The 22,575-nt window shown below is 43.3% G+C and overlaps 1 protein-coding gene and 1 long non-coding RNA gene across 2 annotated transcripts; one reads left to right on the plus strand and one right to left on the minus strand.

The window, feature by feature from the left end:
- On the plus strand, nt 1–11,989 carry LOC127292424 (folate-biopterin transporter 1, chloroplastic). Its single transcript, XM_051321816.2, has 9 exons — nt 1–353; nt 994–1,259; nt 1,493–1,557; nt 1,644–1,806; nt 9,695–9,843; nt 9,931–10,179; nt 10,837–11,005; nt 11,091–11,183; nt 11,317–11,989. The coding sequence occupies exons 1-9, from the start codon at nt 71–73 to the stop codon at nt 11,599–11,601; spliced, it is 1,722 nt and encodes a 573-aa protein (XP_051177776.1). The 5' UTR covers nt 1–70; the 3' UTR covers nt 11,602–11,989.
- On the minus strand, nt 6,009–9,263 carry LOC127292425 (uncharacterized). The gene is made up of 6 exons (XR_007845135.2): nt 8,730–9,263; nt 8,533–8,636; nt 7,785–7,871; nt 6,866–7,010; nt 6,661–6,752; nt 6,009–6,547 (listed from the first exon to the last, which is right to left on the minus strand). It is a non-coding gene; the product is annotated as an uncharacterized lncRNA (long non-coding RNA).
- Nucleotides 11,990–22,575: the final 10,586 nt, after the last annotated feature.

The raw sequence follows: 22,575 nt of genomic DNA on the forward strand, positions 1-22,575 counted from the left end.
CTTGCCATATTGACTTGTGGCGCGGTGGAAACCGGAGGAGACAGAGGGAGGAGACACCGCGCGCTTGCAGATGGCCTTCAGCTTCCTGCTCCCGCCGCCGTCTCCTCCGCTGCACAACCGCGCCGCGGCCGCGGCCGCCGCCTCCACCTCGTACCTAGTTTCCGCGCACCACGCCCTCCGTCGTCGCCGCCCGCCGGAACCTTGCTGCCGCTGCGGCCGCTCGCCGGAGAAAACCTCCACCAGCAGCAGCCCCGGCGACCGCGGCTTGTGCGAAGAGGAGGGCGCCTCCTCTACCGACGCTCTCCGCCCCCTCGAACTCGACGGCACCGCCAACTCCGCGGACGGCCAAACCGGTGAGCCAATCGCGCGAGCTTGCTTAACTGACGACGACTGACGTTATCTCTTGGACATTTCGCGCGTGTTTCTGTGGATGAGGAAATTTCGGTGCAGAGAGGTTGTATTGCAGTAAGTTGGTAGAGAAAAACCATTTGAGAGCCAATACCCGAGTGCCACGACCATGATTTTCGACTGATTAGCTTGCTGAATGCCTGCCTGAATGTTTGCGAGTTATGAACAGATCCCCTCTGCAGCTCTGCTTTCCTTCCATGCTACTACTATGTAGGGGCACCCTTTTTTTTTTAGTTTTCTTTTTTTGAGGGATAGGGGCACCCTTTTGCTTCTGTGTGAAATCATATAAGTACAATTTCCATCTGGGTGTATTGTATCGATCAATGAAACGGTAGATGGTCCTTAGAGTTATAGCATACACTCTTTGAAAGGATTGTTGCCTTGTTTCTTCATGTGTGACGCGCCATGATGATCATTATGACATTTCATCATCTCTCCAAAGTCCAAATCATTTTAACTGCCGTCTTATGTAATTTATCATTGGAGCTGGAGTTTTTGTTAGTAAATTGGTAACTACCTCTAAGATTTACTACTCTAGACTCTTGTAAGATGCATCATCATTCCTATCATGTTTCTCAACTGTAGAAAGCGTGTCGCCAGGCGACCAGGCAACTTCGACTGAAGGGGACAGTAGGAATGGGGAGTTTGGGAGATGGCAAAAGAATCAATGCAGCGCAGATGGTTCCTCCCGTAGCACGTCCAAGTCAGGTTACTCCAAAGCGTTCGGGGTGGATTTGTCCCCCGATAACGTGGCTGTTGCCACTGTTTATTTTGTGCAAGGAGTTTTAGGTCTTTCCAGACTTGCTGTCAGCTTTTACTTAAAAGATGATCTCCAGCTTGATCCAGCAGAGGTATGTGGCGGTCAGCATCTTTGTTTTCTTTCTGTAGTTCAAAATTTTCTCAAGTCTCTGGACGTGCATCATATTATTCTTTTTTTTGAACAATGCATGGTCTTATTCAGTTGAGCTTCAGTATGACTGCATCCAGTGAATTACTCTGTTAGAAGCCTTTTTTTTTCTGCTAACGTTTTAAGCCTTTGGCAGTACCTATTGGCACCGAGATTAAGTTTGTTCCTCTTGTCTAGACTGCAGTTATAACTGGTTTCTCAGCCTTGCCATGGTTGATCAAGCCTCTTTATGGTTTTATCAGGTCTCACCGATACCAAACATCATTCCTGCTGCTCTGTTATGTTGTATTTGTACTTAAAACCTATGTTGTTTTGATTTGCCATGCAGTGATTCCGTCCCTCTATTTGGATATCGTAGAAGGTCGTACCTCATTCTATCTGGAATCCTTGGAGCCATTTCATGGAGTTTTATGGCAACCATTGTGGATGATAAGTATAGTGCAGCGCTCTCTATTATTCTTGGATCTCTTGCAGTTGCCTTCTCTGACGTTGTAAGTGAGCAGAAAAAGTATGTTCACATTTTTTAATTATTCCTTTGAAGTTGATCATGAATGATTCGGTTGCAGTAGTTAGTTATTTAGTTTGTATAATCCTTGACATTAAGAAAGTTGATAGTCTTTTATGGGTACAATAGCACAAGATAGTCTGATCCAGTGGTTTTGCTGTTCCAAATGAAACTAAGTCATGATTTCCGTTAGTAATAATGTATCTTTATATCTAAGCATTTCTAGTTTACCAAACCTTGGGCTACAGTTGCTAGCATTTTTCATTCAGTTTTGCCCATTCCCTGGAGCAGGGTTTAGAAAATATATCACATGTGCATGGTATCATGACACACAACCCAATAGGATATTATTAAGTAACTAGATTTAGATGTGCGCCTTGGCGCACGATCCCGTGAAGCTCTTGCTAATATACATTTTACATAACGATACTAAAAAATTCACTGAAGCAATATTTTTTGACAATTACAAAAGCTCCAGAATTAACAAACCTCAGTCTTAGCATTTGTACAAATCGATGATAAAACCCTATTTCAAATATTCATAAAGAATCAGATAACATGTGTTTAATTTTGTCTTGATTGTAGCTTTTTTTCTAATATGTACAAAACTGGCACAAATAGTCACATATTACTGAACCAAAATGTAATACAGATTCAGTTTCTTATTATATTTAGGAATCAAAATCTACATTTGTTGTTGGAAATGAACTTGCAGGAATTCAAGGCTCCCGAAGACAACACTTGCATATGCCTTTCCAAGCTAACACCTGATAATTAATTGCTCACACGCCTTATCGCCACCTTCGATGATCAGGTCCTTGATTAGTCCCACGGCAATACATGAAGAGAGGAGCTAATTTCAGAACTGAGAAGCGATTGAAAATATTTCATGTCTGCATACATCAGAGAGGATTCAAATTAAAAGACATACAATCTAAATGAAGAGAGAAAATACTTGGGAATGAACCAATTAACTTATATTCAGCGATTTTAGTTTGGAAATGAAATGGGCAAATGATATTATCATACAACGTGAAACGACATAACTACATCTTGTCATCCATGAAGTACAGTTCAACTTGCTACCAATATTAGTTTCACCAGATCAGTAACCATGGACTTGAAATAGGAAACCCTTGGATATTTAGTGGGTCAAGAGGATTTTCTCAACATCTGCGACACAAATCATACTTGTTGTCATGGACAAAGTATGGCCCAATAAAAAGAAATATGGTGAACCAAATTTGAATATACATTTTTAAGTTTCTTCATACAGTATCCAAGCAGAAGTACAAGCATACATCCACCTGTAAGGGGCACTATAAATGCTTTTCTCCAGCTCTTAGCAAGCCATCACAACATGTACATGTTGCTCGAGTTGTTCCTTGACTGAACAATGTGACAGTATAAAATAAATTTGAGAAGAAACCAAACTATGTAGAGCAAAGAAAACGTAGCGAGTCCATAGGATGACCTAAGCAGTATTTCCATTTCTAAGCAAAAGAAATCTACCATTAAAAAAGGGGCAGCAGTATTTTATAAAAGGTAGATGGTCATAACTACATCATCATGTCTATTATATCTTAGTACTACTTGAGATCCAACATAGCAGTAAAAAACGCCTTCCACTTTAAACTCTGATATCAAGTGGCAAGTGGAAGAGCCCATCTGGAAAAACTATGTGTAATGATATGTATAAAAGAATGAACTCGTAAAACGCAGATCATTGACACTTTCACTTGTTTGAAGGAGACTATTCATGGGTAGAAGCCACTTTTTTTAAAATCTCGGTACTCTATTAAAAGACTCTTAGACCCAAAAACAGATCTATTGTAATTCTGATTAGAACTAAATGTATTCAACGGAAAAACAGAATCATAAGGAAACATCACATCATGTAGATCTCTAGAAATAGAAACCAATGCAAATGGAATAAGCCCTAATGCTGCATCTGAAAACTTTATGCGTATCAGCCTACTATCACAGTAGTATTGAGTACACATGACCACATTTTGGCAACGCAACCACTAAGTAAAGAATATTGATTTTATTTTGAGAAGTGCACCATCCTAAATATAACTAACGTTTTCTATCCCTAAGTTTACTCCAAATATTTCTAGGATATGAGCAGGATACAGTTAAGAAAAAAAAGACAACAAAGAAAGAGGTGCATCAATACTAAACACTTGTAGCTAAGCCACATGGAAAGGAAAGACAACTGCTTAGGAAACATAATCTCAAAAACATGGATAATATATCAGAGGAATATGATGAACAATTAAAAGGGCCTATGTCTATGAGAATTACCTTTCACTAATCGTACACAGCATAATTTCTTCATTATTCTTCAAGGTATCGCAACTATTGATTCTTGAGAGGGATACGAACTAATCCACTATTTCCATGGGCAAACGTCAGTCAGCCTTTGTTTTTTTGCTTAGGCTCTACGGTCGGGTTGGCTCATTTTACATTGACTGTCAAAATGACCAACTACAGGTTTAACCACCATAAAATAGGATGACGTGAAAGCTAAATGAGGCACCAGAGCTGGGTGCTCACAAACATCTTGAGAAACTGAAGAACACAAGTCTCATCTCAGGAGCTACACCAAAGAACGAGTAGCTTTGCAATATACCACAATTGACAGAGAATGAAAGAACAGAGCAACACTCGACACCATATCATATTTTGTAGTGATGTGAGATGCATCTAAGAAAAAGAAGAGGTTAACATGCTTAACTGTGCTTACTTTCTATGAAATTAAACTGCACTAAAAGCAGTAGAAAGCACAACAAAATATAATTAGAACAAATGTGTGCTGATACAAGCGAAAGAAGCATGCCCAGATCTTGATTTTGAAGAATATATTTAATTACTTTCATAACCTGCCAAGTATATGCAGCTAAATAAATGAGCACACTCCAAACTACCACAGTTGAAATGCACAACATAAAGAGAAAACAATCATACATGCATAACAACCCAAATGCTCCATCCTAACTGGAAGCAATAGTGGCGAGCAAGCTCTTCATGCTAGAGATGAGTTAAAGGAAGAGGACAGAAAACAAATAAATAAAACATTTACACACAGGGTGGATGTACTAAATTGAAAAGAGGAACTCACACATTAACCCTAAAAGAAGCAGCCTAATAACAAAGAGCAAGTTCAACCCAAGCCAAGAATGAAGAACCATCTCTGAACCCTGAACAAAATATTCCTACCAAGTGGAAAGGTTGAAAGATAAAGTACCTAGGAAAGCTAATTTCTATTTTGAGGTCAGCAGTACTACCTATATTTTTCTCTTAATGGAGAAAGCATATTACTATGAAGGCCAACTTAAGAAAAATGCAATAACCCTTACCGCTAATAGTTAGAAACATTAGGTGACAGGCATCCACAAAGGCTATTAAGAGCGCTATTTATAAAATCCAACATCTGAGATAACATAAATTGATATGGTGCATAATTGTCAAGCATAACCTAGAGGGGGAGCACGTATACCAGGATATATTAATAATAAATCAAAATAGCAAGTATGATCAAAACAGCAGAGTATTTTTGACATGTCGAAGGCTTGGTGAAGCATACCACGTTTTCAAATAGAATAAAATTGATAAATTCATCAAGATGCATCCTAGGATATTTCCCTGCCTGGGTCCACAAGGAGATAGCATTAGGCACGCAATGGACCTGAAATGGCAGAGAAAACTGCGACAAGCGCAAAAAAATTAGCATGAAAACATTTGGCATCCGACAATGCATGGCGAACAAATATGTATAAATAACAACACCTATCTTGGAGGCCTTTACCATATCTGGTTTCCAGTCCATCTAGCAGCCTATTGAATTGGTAGTCTGGTCCCAAAAACGAACATATATCTGAAGATGAATCATCAACATCTATTGTACAGATGATGATGAAAATAATACATTACTGATTCTCGTTAATAAAGCCAACATAAATGAAAAACCAACAGTAAGAGGCATGAACTGAATCCTTTGACTCATATGTATGTTAGCTCAGTCCATAGACTTCTGTTCTCTTCAAAAGCCGCTACCTGAAGAAAAAAATATAGATTGGGTCCGCCTTGGCACATGATCCCATAAGACCCATGTATAGATAGGGAAATGCTAATAATCTTTGGGTTTTACAAATCATCACAAACCACAGTAAATAACCAGAGGAATATATATAATATAGAAATTAACAGTTGTTGATTTTGCCGAGAGCAACAAAAGCAAGGAACACTAAAATTATCATCTACATAGGCAATGCATTGTCGGCCATCGCAGCATGGTCTTTAAAAGCGACAACGGAAAGGAAATGTAAATATGATTAGGGCCTGCATCACCCAAAGATAAACCAATGCAAATGAATCATGTTCAATACAACAAAGTTGCACCCATGTACCTTGGTGAAACATTTAAGAGAAATGATCCTTTCTCATCTTCTCCGAACACTATATTAACCATGGTTGAGAGTTAAAACTATATCATGAGTAAACGGTAAGTGCATAACAAACATATGTACAAACAATAGGAATCTACCATCAATTAACTCAAACCATAAAAAAATTCAAGTTTTCGCAGAGAATATCATGCGTAAACATCTACTGAAGAGAAGCAAGTCACACGGTGTTTCCTCAAATCTGAATCACACTACCATTATCTCGTCTCCACCAAGGTTCGCACACTTATTGCAGGTCTCTCAAGTGCCTTCATCATGCTACAAGTCCAGGGGAAATAAATGAGCCATAAGAGAGAATATCAGCAGTCAGGTCAGCATCTGCCACTGATGAGTTAAACTGAATAAACTCTACAAAAAATAAAAGTACAGACCTTGTGTCTCTGTTGTTGTTCTAGGTGCATGTTTGGGGCGCCGGAGGAGACATAAGAGAGTCATTGCAGGTCTCTCGAGTGTCTTCATCATGCTACAAGTCCACCAGAAATAAATGAGTCATAAGAGAGAATATTAGCAGTCAGGTCAGCATCTTCCACCGATGAGTTGAACTGAATAAACTCTACACAAAATAGAAATACAGACCTTGTGCCTCTGTTGTTGTTCTAGCTGCATGTTAATGAAGCTAGCATAAATGAAACAACAACACTAAGAGGCATGAACTGAATCCTTTGACTCAGGGGTATGTTAGCTCGGTCCAAAGACTGTTGTTCTCTTCAAAAGCCGCCACCTAAAGAAAGGAAATGCAGTTTTCAGAGAAATCCCTCTTGTTATTGAAAAGTTGTCGCAAGCCAGTGATCCAGAGATAAGTAAATAAAAAGGGTATGCATCAACTGAGATTCCAGCGATCTCATTGTAATACATGAACTTTTTTATGGGCCTAGCATAACCTTTTAAAACCCCACACAGAGAAATAAATTCAGATACAAATTCTATTGCCAAGTAGTTGGAACCCGCGTGGTATTTTTTATGTACTCTCAAGAAGTCACGTCACCTTGAGTATTAATAGAGAATGCACCAAGAAAATAAATTAGGATGGCCATGAAAATGTGCTATCAAATATAGTATGCCATTTTGCAAATTCCATCTTAAAACTTATAGATCAGCGATGTTCATGGAGAAACATGAGAAGCACTATCAGAGAGGTAAACTTAAGAACAACCACATGTCTGGTGTGCTACACTCAAATCGGCACATGTCAGCTCACCGAGTACTGTTTTGGGCAGAAAGAAAATAAGCGATGAAGGTATGCGATAAATCTTGAATTTTTAGGGCACCTAATAAATGCATTCCCAATAACCAATGTAAGGCTAAATCCATGCTGGTCAATAATAAGCATGCCAAGGAATAGTATGTGTCAGAAGTTGAAAGGCGCGATTACTGGGCCGACAATAGCACTATAAAAAGTAGTGTTTTTTTCTAATTAAAATAATTTCTTAGATGTATAACACTACATGTGGCTATGATAAACATGTTAGTGTTACTTGCCAAAGACAGAGAGAACCTGCAGATCCTTGCCGAAGAAGAGGCCGGGGAGGTAATGCGGCATCTCTTGTCCTCCTATTGTCATCCTATCAATAGTGTTTTACACCTGACATTTATAGAAATAGTTAGAGATCACAGTTTCGCATCACCACCATCCCGGAGACATCAACTGAAACTTCACTTAAGAAAACGCATTCAACAAGCTAGCATCGACCATTTTGAAGTCTATAAGCAAACCAGAGAAATATCAAAAGGTTTGGACGTCCTTCTTCTCCTTCTAGTCATATTTATCTTCAACATTTTATCAGACAAAGATGATCTACCATAAGTTATATTCGACAATATGGTTGTGAAGACATAAAATATCTCACTTGTCCAGCAGCTCGACAACACCATTGCTCTTGGTCACCTGGCCCAGGCATCGGCACAAAAACTGCCCTTTAGTTTAATTATGGAAGACTGAATTACTTATAAAAGCTTTAGCATCAGCTAGTATTTCAGCTTGCCCAAGGAGATATATAACACGTGTGTTGTGCTTTATGGTTTGGGTTCAACTCATATTCATTTTCATGATTAATTTTGTAATACCGACAGTGAAATGAGACATACCACAAACAAGTGGAAGTCTAATTTAATATAGAAAGTAAGATGCACTTTCACAACACAGTAAGTCAAGAGTTCTATTTCATGTATAACTATTTTTCTGATAAATATGCTCGTGCAAATATAATAATATTTGATCTAACAAGAAAACGACGAAGTCTTACATGAGTCCTTGATCAACCAATCCTCTACGGTTACAGTACACCAAGAAATACAATCTTATGTCGGGCATGGCTTGCAAACATCAGGTGATTCCATTTCCTGATACCTGCAGAGGGCAGCATCCACATCCGCTGTCCAGTGAACCGATCTAACTGATATTTACCGCAAAGCATACAGAGCTATATAGAATACAGAATACCTGAAAAATAGCAAAGTTCATAGGCCACGGCATGCTCTGCCTTGCCCTGCTTCAGGCGCCCAGCCCACGGGCACGCGACAAGCACGGCCATCGAGCAGGACCCATTGAGCTGTAGGCTTCCAGGGAAGGGAACTGCGGCGGCGCCCGCGTCAGTATCACCTCCCTCACGTGTTCATGAGGAGATTCAGACTGGGATGTAAGAGGAAGACCACACGAGATGCGGCCACGCTAGATTCGTCGACGTAGCTGATTTCGCCGCTCCAGGCTCCCTCTTGCGACGCGGTGTGGCTTCGCCTATTACCATCCATGAGGGAGGGGATTGGGGAGACAGCCGCGTTCGGGGATTGGGAGAGAGGCGGCTTGCTGTCTCGATGGAGAAGACCACGAGGCACACACGACGGGGATGTGGCGCGGTCTGGGACCTTCGTCGTTGGCAGCGACGATGGGCGGAGGCGCGGTTGGGATCGACGTGGGGGCGGCGGCGGCAACTGCGATTGGGGGAGGAGGAGGCCAGCCGATTGGGGAGGATGAAGCGAGGAGATTGGGCCTGGGGCTAGGTTTCGTCGGTTTCGGTTTTGTTCCAAACACGAGCGGCCCGGATCGACGCGGGGCTGAAACCAAGATCGAACGGCGCGGGCTGGTTCCCTATCGTGGATAGGCTGTGAGGCCCCCGTGGGGGGGCATCATATATACCCCTGGATTCTTGATGCTTTAAATAGTTGCTGAACTGATTTTTAAATTATAGAACTCAATGTAGATAATTGTTTCATTTTATTTATGGTGATTGTTGTTTAAAGAACTAAACTCAGTATGGGCATCACTTGCCAAAAAGACAAAAAACAGCATCTGAAATATATGTCTAAAAAACAGTCCACCTGTACCTAATGCACTCGTCTTTGTGTTTGATCCATGTCAGAATACTAGTGTTAGTACTTATAGTTCGCTTTGTGAGTAACTGAATGCAGGTGGTTGATTCCATGGTTGTTGAGAGAGCTCGAGGTGAGTCACAGAGTACATCTGGATCCCTCCAATCACTATGCTGGGGATCCTCAGCCTTTGGAGGAGTTGTGAGTGCATACTTCAGTGGTTCACTAGTGGATACTTATGGTGTAAGGTTTGCTCCTTAGGAAAGGAACATAGTAAAAGCTGATGCAAACCCTGCATATTACAGGTCACTGATCATGCGTTTCCCTAAATGCAGATTTGTATTTGGTGTGACGGCATTTTTACCCTTGATGACGTCTGCTGTTGCAGTTCTTGTAAATGAGCATCGTTTGCCTTCAAGCAAGCGTTCCATCTCATTTTCAGGTTCAGGATTAATTGAAAGCTCTAGGCAGCAGATCATGCAGATTTGGACTGCAGTAAAGCAACCGAACATTTTCTTGCCCACCTTGTTCATATTCCTTTGGCAAGCAACACCTCAGTCAGATTCTGCCATGTTTTACTTTGTGTATGTTCCACAGACTCGAGATTTGATCATCTTGCTTGCTTTAGATTGTTGTATTAGATATTTTCTTTTATATTCAATAAGCACAATTTCGGATTCCTAATGAAAACATAAAGTTTCCAAGATACTAAAGTAATATTTATATTATAGCTGGTCGCTTCATGTTGCATGGACCTTTTGCTTATCCTGCATTCTCAATTTGAATTGAAGATATTGCATGCAATACTACAACTTAGTAGTCAAGACTCAACAGTGCTGGAGTTATATAATGCATTCCTTGTTTCACCATTAGTAGTCAATTGGATATCCATGAGGTGTAGATTAGTGGTCGAATCAATTTCCATGCGGTAAATTGATTATGACCTCTTTATCGAAAAAATATTGATTATGACCTATCAAAGTAATGAACTTTTTGTATGCTTTTCTCTGAAGTAGAATTCATACTTAGTTTAGTATGTTATGAATAATGAGATTAAAGTTGTCTTTTGTTCGCTGAATACGTTGCATCATTTTCCATATACTTAGATGATCAAGTGGTGTAAAACTTTTAAGACAAAACTGTAAATGCCTATTTACTTGTACAAGCGCACATTATAATTTTGTGTACTTGGCCCCTTTATAATGCTTGTTTCTTATATGTTAACTTCTGATGAATTTCAGCACAAATAAGATTGGATTCACACCGGAGTTTCTGGGGCGTGTCACACTAGTTACATCAGTTGCATCGTTACTGGGTGTCGGAATATATAATTCATTCTTGAAAGCAGTTCCACTGAGAAAAATCTTTTTGGTGACAACGATTTTAGGTTCTGCCCTTGGAATGACACAGGTCCTCTTCCGGGCTTCCTTATTCTGTTACTGCCGCTATAATCTTTGTTGTCAGACATGCTTAGTCGTGAGTTGTGCCTTTCCAGGTTCTTCTTGTCACTGGGCTTAACAGGAAGCTTGGGATAAGCGATGAATGGTTCTCCATAGGGGATTCCTTGATTCTCACCGTCCTTGGTCAGGTATGAAACACGATTGCACTAACTAGTCTTGGACCGTGCTGTTTGCGCTCCTTTTCACATTCAGTCTTTTGACATAAACACTTACGATACGTTCAGTCTTTTGACATAAACACTTACGATGTTTGTTCTGTAGGCTTCCTTCATGCCCGTATTGGTGCTGGCCGCGAAATTGTGCCCTCTGGGAGTGGAAGCAACACTGTTCGCTACTCTGATGTCTATCTCCAATGCGGGGAGTGTCGCTGGTGGTCTGGTGGGCGCGGGCCTGACTCAGTTTCTGGGAGTCACCAAGGACAACTTTGAAAATCTGGCTCTTCTTATTGCCGTATGTAACATTAGTTCCCTACTACCTCTGCCTCTCCTGGGCCTCCTTCCAGATGAATCACCGGTTGCAAATGATGGGAAAACACAAGGCGATTGAGTACTCTAGCTTCTCGGTAAGATTAGACTTGGAGACAGTGGAATCCTGATGTGAACTCGATCACCAAGGGGATATGAGATTCAAACTGGAGCTGACTTTGGGCATTGGCCCAGTGCAGTGTTGAGCAGCCCTAGTAGAAGATGAAGTTCCAGATTATTGCACACCACGCAGCCCTCTTCTGTAAACAAACTCGGACCACCACGGTCAATTTTCATGGTAGTGTATATACGCAATTCGGACGAGTAACATCTTAGATCTTATTTCAGTTCGATAGCTTGGGAAAAACAGATGGCGTCGTCTTGTCTTACTGTTGTCGCTCTACTACTTAGCCTCTTAGGAACGGTGCAAATTAATGTAACAGGCCAAACTGACGAGAACATCATTGCTCTGCTCTTTTGTGTCGCTGCCGATGAGTAGACGAACTCACGTCATCGGCCTGGTGAGATCATGTTCGCTCAGCTCTGTTGTTCCACAATATCGGTTTTGATAGTCCCACACGCATGTGCTATCGCCGTCAGGCAACTTGGGGAAGAGCGCCAAAGAACCCCCCCTGATCCATTCTTTTTATATAGAAGCAAATTCTTCTGAAGAAAATGCTAATCTCCATCAAACACCATCTACTATAGTTGAACTTTTTTTTAAAACGGAGGGAAAAGCTTTGCCTAATTAAGAACGAGTTTGACACTAATTTAAAAGTTAATTTACAACCGGACTACTCTTCCGGCATTAATTCACTCAAACACCTTGCTCCCGTGGATACCCAAAGTTTCATTACCTTATTGATCTTGTCAAATATGACCATAGATGGCCCTTGCTTGCTTCGGAATAATCGCTAGTTCATCTCATTCCAAATCTCTCAAGATGCATCCCCAGCCGTTTGGGCTCCCCAGGCCGAAATCCGGCGCTAAATAGCGCCGGATGGATGTAATTTTTGGCCTGGGAGGTCCATTTTTCCAGCGACGAGTTCAGGATGGATGAAAGTTTTTGATAAAATATGGCGAATTTAGACAAATTTGGACGAAACTCGTTCAAACATAAGCGAATTTAATGATATTTAACATATATAGGCGAGTTCATACATTAATAGGCCGAATTCGTACATATATTTGAATTCGGCGATGGGATAACTTAAATTTAAACTAAAACCGGCCTTCTACATGCCGAAATGGCGGTAGAAGGCCGTGTAGCCCGCGCCGTCGTCGTCGTCGCTCGAGCTGGCGGCGTCCTGGGGCGGCGCTGCCTCGTACCCTGGCCAGCATCGCCGACGCGTGGCGGCGTCGGCCGGTAGATGTCGTCGTCGCTGCTCTCCTCGAGCTTGATCAGCTCGACGGTCCTGGGCGCGGCGTTCCTTCCCGCGGCTGGTGCGGCGGCGCGGACGGCGAGTTGCCGCGCGACGGCCAAGTCCAGCAGCCGCCGCTGCTGCACCGCCTCCTGGCGCTCCCAGTCCCGCCTGGACCACTCCAGCGCGGCGTCGATGGGGAGGCTGTTGTCGGCGGGCACCAGGTCCTGCAGCGACCTGGCGATCGCCTCCTCCACCGCGGCGTCCTCCACGCGCTTGGCCTCTTCCTCGGCGAGCTGGCTGGCGGCGGCCTCCTTCTTCGACGACTTCCTCTTCCGCCCGCGCTGCGGAGAGGAGGGTTGGTCGCGGATGACGAGGGCGCCGCTCCTGCACCCTCTTGTCGGCGGTGGAGACGCCGGCTCCTTCTTGACGAAGGTCGGCATCGACGGACCGGCTCCTTCTTGATGAAGGTCGAGGGCGCAGATCCGCCAGACCTCGACGCGGACCTCGACCTGGACGAGGAGGAGGACGACGTCATCCTCCTCCGTCGGCGACATCCCCAGAGGGGGTAGTTCCCACCCTCGATGTGCGCGAGCACATTCGCGAGGGTGCGGTTAGGCGCGCTCCACCACCGGCGACGGCGGGCGGCGTTGTTCCTAGCGGGAGGAGGAGGGGGGCCGTCGTAAGCGGCGAGCTCGCGCTCGTACCGGCGCCGGAAAAAGTTGGTCCACGCCTCGTAGTTGTCGGGGAAGAAGCGTGGCTCCGCGCGCTGCTCGTCACTGAGAGTGACGAGCACCGCATCGATCTCCGCCTCGAGGGTGGCCCGACCCATCGGCGGCGGCGGGATCAGGACGCCACCAGCGCTGAGGCGCCATCCTCCCGGCGCGCGGAAGTCCGGCGGTGCCGGGTAGCCCGCCATGTGGAGGATCCGCCCCTCCCATTGGTGCAGAGAGCGGCGGCCGAAGCCATTGTTGGCCGCGCCGTCGTTCGCCATTGCTTGATCGCTGCTAGTTTGCTCGAGATCGGGGAAGATTTGGGGAAGGTGAGAGCAGGGAGCGAGGTGAATGCGGGGCAGACGCAGTAGTTCGGCGATAAATGGAGGTAGACGCGCGTGAAACCGAGGCGACGGCATTAACTCGCCGTGTGGAAGCTACGCGTCTGGCGAAGACTGACCGGCGGCAGGCTTTTACAGCGTGTGGAAGACGATGCGATGAGGACGACGATTGGTCTCTCTCGCCGACAAGTTGGGGCCACCAGACGCGCGGGAAGTTTCCTCGGTGTTTCCCGCGCATTTCTCTCGTCCGGAGTCCCGCACCCCGAGCGCTCCCCGGGGGGCCGGGGATGGACTGGACTCTCCGGACGGATGAAAGACCTAATCCGGACGAAAACGAGGAACCGGGGGCGGGACTGGACCATTTTCGTCCATCCGGATGACAAAACGACATCCTGGGGCCTCGTAGGGGAGACGGCTGGAGATGCTCTAAGAAGGGTAAGGGATGCAAATGCAATGGCCTTGCAATTTGGAGTTGTGGAACCGGTCAGCCACCACTCCTAGAGCGAGTACATTTTGCAGAAAACCCCCACAGAACAGGGGATTTCTGGATAAGGACATAAATTTTACAGAAAGGATCCTAGAAAGATTGTAGGAAAAGCAATCAGGTCCTTCCTTGTCAGCTCCGCGCCTGAAGGTCGTCGATGCATCACTCCACCACAGAAGAGACACCGGCACCGGGGACGAACCACTTGGTCCGGCGTCGTGGCTGGAGCAGAAGGCCTTCCCCTCGGACTGCTTGGTCTCTGGGAAGGAGATGGAGAGGAGGGTCGCCTTTCGACCATAAGGTGCAAAGGCAGGGCGGCGATGTGTTGGCCATTGTTGGAAATCAATGACGTAGAGGCTAAGCTAGTCTTTCAAAAGGCCTCAAACTCTAATGGTGTAGCGGCGATGGGCGAGGTGGTGGTCCACCAACTCGAATGGTGTACCGGCAATGGGCAAAGAGGGCAAATGCCGCAAAAATTGGCCATCCTCGTTTCTCAAGCCGGTCAGTCTTCTAAAGGCTATTTTGTAGAGAACCAAGCAAACCAATTTTGGTCTATTGGGGTGCCCAAATTTTGCAAACCATTTTTTTCTTGTCGGTGCATATAACCCGTACAAATCAAGCCTTATATGCTGAGACCGCGAGTACTCTCCGCTCGATATCATCCTCTATGCCCTCATCAAGGTAGACGAACGGTTCCATGTGAGCAAAGAAGAAGTCCACAGATAAGATGATATTTGAGATCCACCCATTCTCATGCAAGGCCTTGTTCACACACCACATTTTTTCCCCTTTTAACACCGCTGAGAGCGGTGTCTTTGGGCTTTGACCTATTTAGTCAAGGTGCATCCCAAAAGGGCGTCTTTTCCCCATTTCCAATCATGATTGTGGCGGCGGTTGACCTCCGAGCAAGGGTGACCACACCAATCAAAATACGCGTGTGGTGTTGGACATGAATCTTCTCTAGGGCGAATCAATCTCTCCATCCAGTTTCATGGAAGCACCTTTTCTGTTTGGATCGAAACCAACGAATTACACAGGAAACACAAGTTCATTACCACTGGAAACCTGACGCACACTCCACATCAGATCCCTCGAACCGGCTGACATCTTTTTTTCTTCCAGAACACACACAAAATTTGCGTGTCCATTTCATTAAGATTGGGTATAAATAATTTTACAAGAAAAATGTTGTGATCTTGCTCTCACCAAGACCAACCTAAGACTGCCTACAGCTATTACATGATCCCTGGCTGGTCTGTTCGGCGCAACAGTGAACGGTGACTGGTCCGAGGGAAGATTCCAAATCGCACAGGTCCCGCAAGGAACGCCACTGACGTTCCGGGCCATGCCGGTGCGACAAACCGCCGGTTGTTTACATCGCGAGTATATATAGCAGTACCAGGCACGTACCTCGACTGTACATCAATAGACCACGCTAAGCATTCACAAACTACCCTAATGTCTCTCTCCTACCCATCAGGATGCAGGTCGCTGAAACAATCGTTTTCCTCGGGTTCGTCCTCCTGCTCCTTGTCAATCGCAACGGCACGCCCTGCCTGGATGCATGCATGTGCAGTGCTACTGCTGCCTCATACGACTTCCATGTATACCCAACCGGAACCCCAAACCTTGTGTTTTGGTATACTCAAATATCTCATACTAAAACTATTGGCTATATTGAACAAGGAGGAAATCATGTACTATCTGACTTTTTAATAATCAATGTCGATGGTACCAACATATGGATTGAATATGGAGAATCCCTGTGAATTTATACTAGTGGGACAACTCTTATAGCTACATAGTGTAGTCATACAACTTCTATTTCATACAATTGGTTGAAGAGCGCATCTGATGCATGATAGAAATTCTAACGCAAAAGAAAAGGCATGCTAATATTGTGTTTAATATAGAAAATAACAGGATCATATCTTTTTTTTTTCCCGAAATGGCGAGCTCCGTCCCAGCATCAATAGATGCACACATCATTTTCATTTTGTTTCAAGTATTCAAAGTTTTACATTAATGATCAGATAAGGTTGAGACAAGTATCAACCAACAAAAAAAATAAAAAACAATACACAACTATCTATTTTCAAGCCTACTAATATGCCACCATTCAATATCTTGGAAATAGAAGTCATGATTAACTGTAACCCAGTAATCATAGGTTCCCGCCGATCCTCTAGGAGAAGGTAGGCCCAAGTTTGAATCGAATGAACAACTTGTCGAATAACCAGGAAAAAAATAGTACCCTTGTGTTGTGTTTGTTAAAAATAATGTCATTCCTGCATGTCCAAATGGATCAACATAAAGCGGAAACAACCCATCCAAACACTTACCAAGCATATTAGTAATATTAGCTGGCAGTGGTATATTATAAGTGAAGAATATCATGCACCAAACAATATGTGCAAAAGGACAAGGAAGAAATAAGTGTTGTGCAGTTTCCTTAGAATCACAAAAGCAACACTTTTGACACCGGAACATTTACATTAATAAAAGCAACATAAGAGGGTTATAAAGGCATTAAGTATTAAGCCCCCTGGGCGGACTCATTGCTCGAAGATCTGTTTCTTCAATGATGACAATGCAATTACTCTCACTATTCTCTACATGCATGTTACTGCTTATTTAAATCCAATCATGTTAATTAAGGAATGCCATACGCATCTCCTCCACGTCAAAGATCCTCTTAGTCCAGGTGACTTGTGGTCGTTTGGGAAGCATCGGGTCTTGATCCATCGAACGTACTATTTGCTCGATTTCACTGGGCTTGCCAAGATAAGAAGGTGCATGAAAGAGTCAATTAGGCATACTTTGGAGAAGATAGTAGGCGAAGTGATATCATGTATATTGGCAAAAAGAGCTATACAAGGACTATTTTGAAGAGCAAGCCAAGTAAAAAAAATGTGTCCGGGTGACATAGGCATCCACAATGTGCCTGCCGAAGAAGGTACCCGGGGTTTACCGAAGGTCCATGACTCGAAAAATATGAAGCTCGGAAGCCGAATTAAGTGTCGATATGGAAAGATAGAGTTGTATTAGGAATAAAGACTTGTAACCAATACGGGACGAACTCGAAGAGTCTCTCGTTGTTTGTAACTTGTACATCACGAAACCCTCGGCTCCACCTCCTATATAAGGGGGAGTCGAGGAAGAAAGAGGGGATCGATGTTATTGACAACACAACTCTAGATTTTTAGCAGTCGAGTACTTTTCCGGCTGAAACCCTCGAGATCTACTTGCCCTTTACTTCCACAAAAACCCTAGTCTACAACTTGTAGGCATTGAAAAGTTAATACCTTGTCAATTGACGCCGTCTGTGGAAATTAGAGGCGACAAGGAGCTGATCTCGATCGCACGTTCAACATCGTAGACATCTTCGGTGGCAAGCAATGCGATGGACGGAGGTAAACAAATTAAAACTGGTCTCGTTGATTTTGTTCCTCACCCTCCCGCCCGTTTGGATGCATATGCCTATCTGGAAGAGCCAATGTAGATGAAGTTCGGGAGCTTCTACTTTTGCGTCGGGAGAGAAGGTTCACATTGTTTAGCGGCACCGATCCGTTCGGGACCGTTAGCGGTTGATTCTGATTCCTCGTGGCCATCATCGTCAACCAAGTTGAGCGACGGCGAAACTTCGTCGACAAGCAACATCAAGCCCGCCGTCGGTGGAGATCTCGCCAATCTGTTCGGCGGGATGTCCTTCGGGTCATTCACGGACTCCGATCTGGACAGCGACTCGGAAAGCGTCGATAGCTTCAACTTCATCGACAAATCTACCCTTATTCGGGAGGTCTTCACCGATTGTTACGACGGTGTCACCAACCCAGAAGATGATCACTCAGGGCCAACATACCATCAAGTCTACGTGATTGGTGAGTCAAGTCGTCCAGAGGATGAAACATCAGAGGCTTTCAATGATTTTGGAAATCCATACATCGATCCCGCTGATCTTACGCGAGGTATAGGCATCAAGTATGTCGGGACTACACCACGACAGAGGTTGCAACTTCCGCAAGCAGCTTGGGACAGAGCATCAACAGCCTTGAACGGTACAGATCCGCTGACCACCACCGCTACGGTGGAGGAGTTGCAAGCATATCAATACAGACTCGCGCGTGCTGGTCGAGAGGTGGAGAAACAAAGGGTGATACTTGAGCAAAGAAAAGTTGCAGCTTCCGCGTCAAGTAGGCGAAGAGCTGAGTTGAAACGACAATCAGGAACTTCGGGAGCCTTGGATCAAATACAAGTTTTTGTTCAAATGCTCGGGGGATACTTTTTATAGGAAGTTTGATATGGAGTTGATTCAAAAAAGACAAAGATGAGCCTACAACAAAGTATAAATACTCGACTGTAGCCTCGGGGGCTACTCCCATCGGGAGCGCGACCAAGTACAAGCACTTGGTTGTAGTCTCGGGGGATACTTGATACGTCCATTTTGCATCACTATTTTATATCATAATTTTCTGTTATTCATTGCTATATTTCGTATTTGGAGATGATACTTATGTTATTTCATCTATTTTGCATGTTTCATGATTATTGGAGGATCGCGCACCGGAGTCAGGATTCTGCTGGAAAAAACGCCGTCAGAATGCAATATTTCGGAAGATCAACAATTGACGGGAATTATATGAAAAATCCTATTTTTCTAGAAGACGAAGGGAGCCAGAAGGTGGAGCCGAGGAGGGCCGCCATGGGCCCACCTCATAGGCCGGCGCGGGCCAAGGCCTGGCCGCGCCGCCATGTGAGGAGGGGGCCCACAGCCCCCTCTGGCCTCCTCTCATTCGCGTACATCTTCGTCCCGAAAACCTAAGCTCTAGAGGATAGTCGCGAAGAGTCACAGCCGCCTCTGCGGGGCGGAAAACACCAGAGAGAAAAGAGCTCTCCAGCAGGCTGAAATCTGCCGGGGAAATTCCCTCCCGGAGGGGGAAATTGACGCCATCGTCACCATCATCGAGCTGGACATCATCTCCATCATCATCATCATCATCATCATCTCCATCATCATCACCGCCGTCTCCACCGCTGCACATCGACACCGCTGTAACAATTTGGGTTGGATCTTGATTGTTTGATAGGGGAAACTCTCCCGGTATTGATTTCTACTTGTTATTGATGCTATTGAGTGAAACCATTGAACCAAGGTTTATGTTCAGATTGTTATTCATCATCATATCACCTCTGATCTTGTTCCATATGATGTCTCGTGAGTAGTTCGTTTAGTTCTTGAGGACATGGGTGAAGTCTAAATGTTAGTAGTGAATTATGGTTGAGTAATATTCAATGTTATGATATTTAAGTTGTGGTGTTATTCTTCTAGTGGTGTCATGTGAACGTCGAATACATGATACTTCACCTTTATGGGCCTAGGGGAATACATCTTGTACTCGTTTGCCAATTGCGGGGTTGCCGGAGTGACATAAACCTAAACCCCCGTTGGTATATCGATGCAGGAGGGATAGCAGGATCTCAGAGTTTAAGGCTGTGGTTAGATTTATCTTAATTACTTTCTTGTAGTTGCGGATGCTTGCAAGGGGTATAATCACAAGTATGTATTAGTCCTAGGAAGGGTGGTGCATTAGCATAGGTTCACCCACACAACACTTATCAAAACAATGAAGATTAATCGGCCGTATGAAGCGAAAGCACTAGACTAAATTCCTGTGTGTCCTCAAGAATGTTTGGTCATTATAAGTAAACAAACCGGCTTGTCCTTTGTGCTAAAAAGGATTGGGCCACTCGCTGCAATTGTTACTCTCGCATTTTACTTACTCGTACTTTATTCATCTGCTACATCAAAACCCCCTGAATACTTGTCTGTGAGCATTTATAGTGAATCCTTCGTCGAAACTGCTTGTCAACACCTTCTGCTCCTCGTTGGGATCGACATTCTTACTTATCGAAAATACTACGATACACCCCCTATACTTGTGGGTCATCAAGACTATTTTCTGGCGCCGTTGCCGGGGAGTGAAGCGCTATTGGTAAGTGGAATTGGTAAGGGAAACTTTTACTGTTTGTGCTGATTTTATTCCTTCCTGCTGCTATAATTCATTATGGAGAGATCTTCTCTTGAATTTTTATTTGGAAAATCTACTACTACTGCAAAGGTAGTGGATGAGGCGCCAGGTGAGGAAGAAATTCCATACAAAATACCTATGAAAATTATTGAACGTGTTGTGGATAACCGTTATACAGGGGATGGAACTGTCCATCCTGGAGATCATTTACTGTTCTTACATGAATTATGCGGTTTATTTAAGTGTGCGGGTATTTCTATGGATGAAGTGAGGAAGAAACTATTCTCTATATCGCTGTCTGGTAAAGCAGCGCATTGGTATAAATTACTGGATAATGGGGATTCTCTTGAATGGAATGATATTGTGCCCCGATTTTATTCTAAGTTCTATCCTCCAAGTGAAATTCACAAAGACCGGAACCGCATATATAATTTTTGGCCTCATGATGGAGAGAGTATCGCCCAAGTGTGGGGGAGATTGAAGTCTTTAATGCTCAAATGCCCCATTCATGAGCTTCCTGGTAATGTTATCATTGATAATTTCTATGCAAGACTTTCTTTTCAAGACAAGACCTTGCTGGATACTTCTTGTTCTGGATCATTTACACGCAACAAATAGGAGTTTAAAAGGGACCTTCTTAATCGGATCCAGGAGAATACTGAAGGATGGGATAACGACAAAGATAGAGAATCAGGTATAAACTATGATTATAAATGTATTGAATCTTTTATGGATACTGATAAATTTCGTAATATGAGTGCTACTTATGGTCTTAATTCTCAAGTTTCTGCAAATCTCTATAAAGCTTTTGCCTCTCATTATGAATTGCCTAAGAAGAATTTTGATAAGTATCATGAACCGTATAAAGATAAAATTGATTCATCTATAAATAAATGTGTTGTAGTTGAAACTGTTGATCATGTTATTCCTGAAGCTTATATTGAAAAAACTCTTTTCCCTGCTAAAATGAAGGAGTACTCTGTTATAAATAGTGCGGTTAATAAAAGTGAAAAGAAACCTATAGAACCTGAAGAGCAAATAAAAGTTGAACCTGCTATTGCAATTGTTAAAGATCTTGTGACTGAAAATGTGGAAGATGGTCATATTATTTTCTGTGAAGATGCTTCTAATATTGTTTCACATCCTAATAAGTCTAGGAAAACTAGTGTTCCTATGCTATCTGTTAGAATTGGTGATCATTGTTATTATGGTTTATGCGATATTGGTGCAAGTATTAGTGCTATTCCTTATGAGCTCTACACGGAGATTATGCACGAAATTGGTTCTTGTGAACTTGAAGATATTGATGTGGTTATTCGGCTAGCTAATAGAGAAACTATCTCTCCAATTGGTATTGTTCGAGATGTGGAAGTTCTATGTGGTAAGATTAAATATCCTGCTGACTTTTGGTACTTGGTTCTGCTGCTAGTAAGTATTGTCCTATCATTTTTGGTAGACCTTTTCTAAATACTTGTGGAGCTGTCATAGATTGCAAGAAAGAGAAAATTTTGACTAAATTTGCTGGTGAATCTTATGAGTTTAATTTCTCTAAATTTGCCAAAACTCCTTATAAAGCTGATTCGCCTAATAATGATTTTAGAGTTGAACAGTGTGCATCTATTGCTCTTGCTCCTAATAATCCTTTGCAGCAACATTTGGAGAATAGTGAGAGTGAAGTTTTTAGGGAAGAAAGAAATGAGCTTGATGAAATTTTCCTTCGTCAACCTATTCTTAAGCATGATTTACCGATAGAAGATCTAGGTACAACACTGCCACCAAAAGAAGATCCTGTTTTTGATTTAAAACCATTGCCTGATAATCTTAAATATGCTCATATTGATGATAAGAAAATATATCCTGTTATTATTAGTTCTAAGCTTTCAGAGATTGAGGAAGAAAGGTTATTGGAAATATTGAAGAAACACCGAGGAGCTATTGGCTACACTCTTGATGACTTGAAGGGGATTTCTCCCTCTATTTGCCAACATGCCATTAATATGGAAGATGATGCAAAGCCTGTTGTTGAACATCAGCGTCGTCTAATTCCTAAGATGAAGGATGTGGTAAGGAATGAGGTATTAAAACTTCTTGAAGCTGGTATTATATATCCTATTGCTGATAGTAGATG

This window comes from Lolium perenne, chromosome 4 (assembly GCF_019359855.2).
Source record: "Lolium perenne isolate Kyuss_39 chromosome 4, Kyuss_2.0, whole genome shotgun sequence".
Lineage (NCBI taxonomy): Eukaryota > Viridiplantae > Streptophyta > Magnoliopsida > Poales > Poaceae > Lolium > Lolium perenne.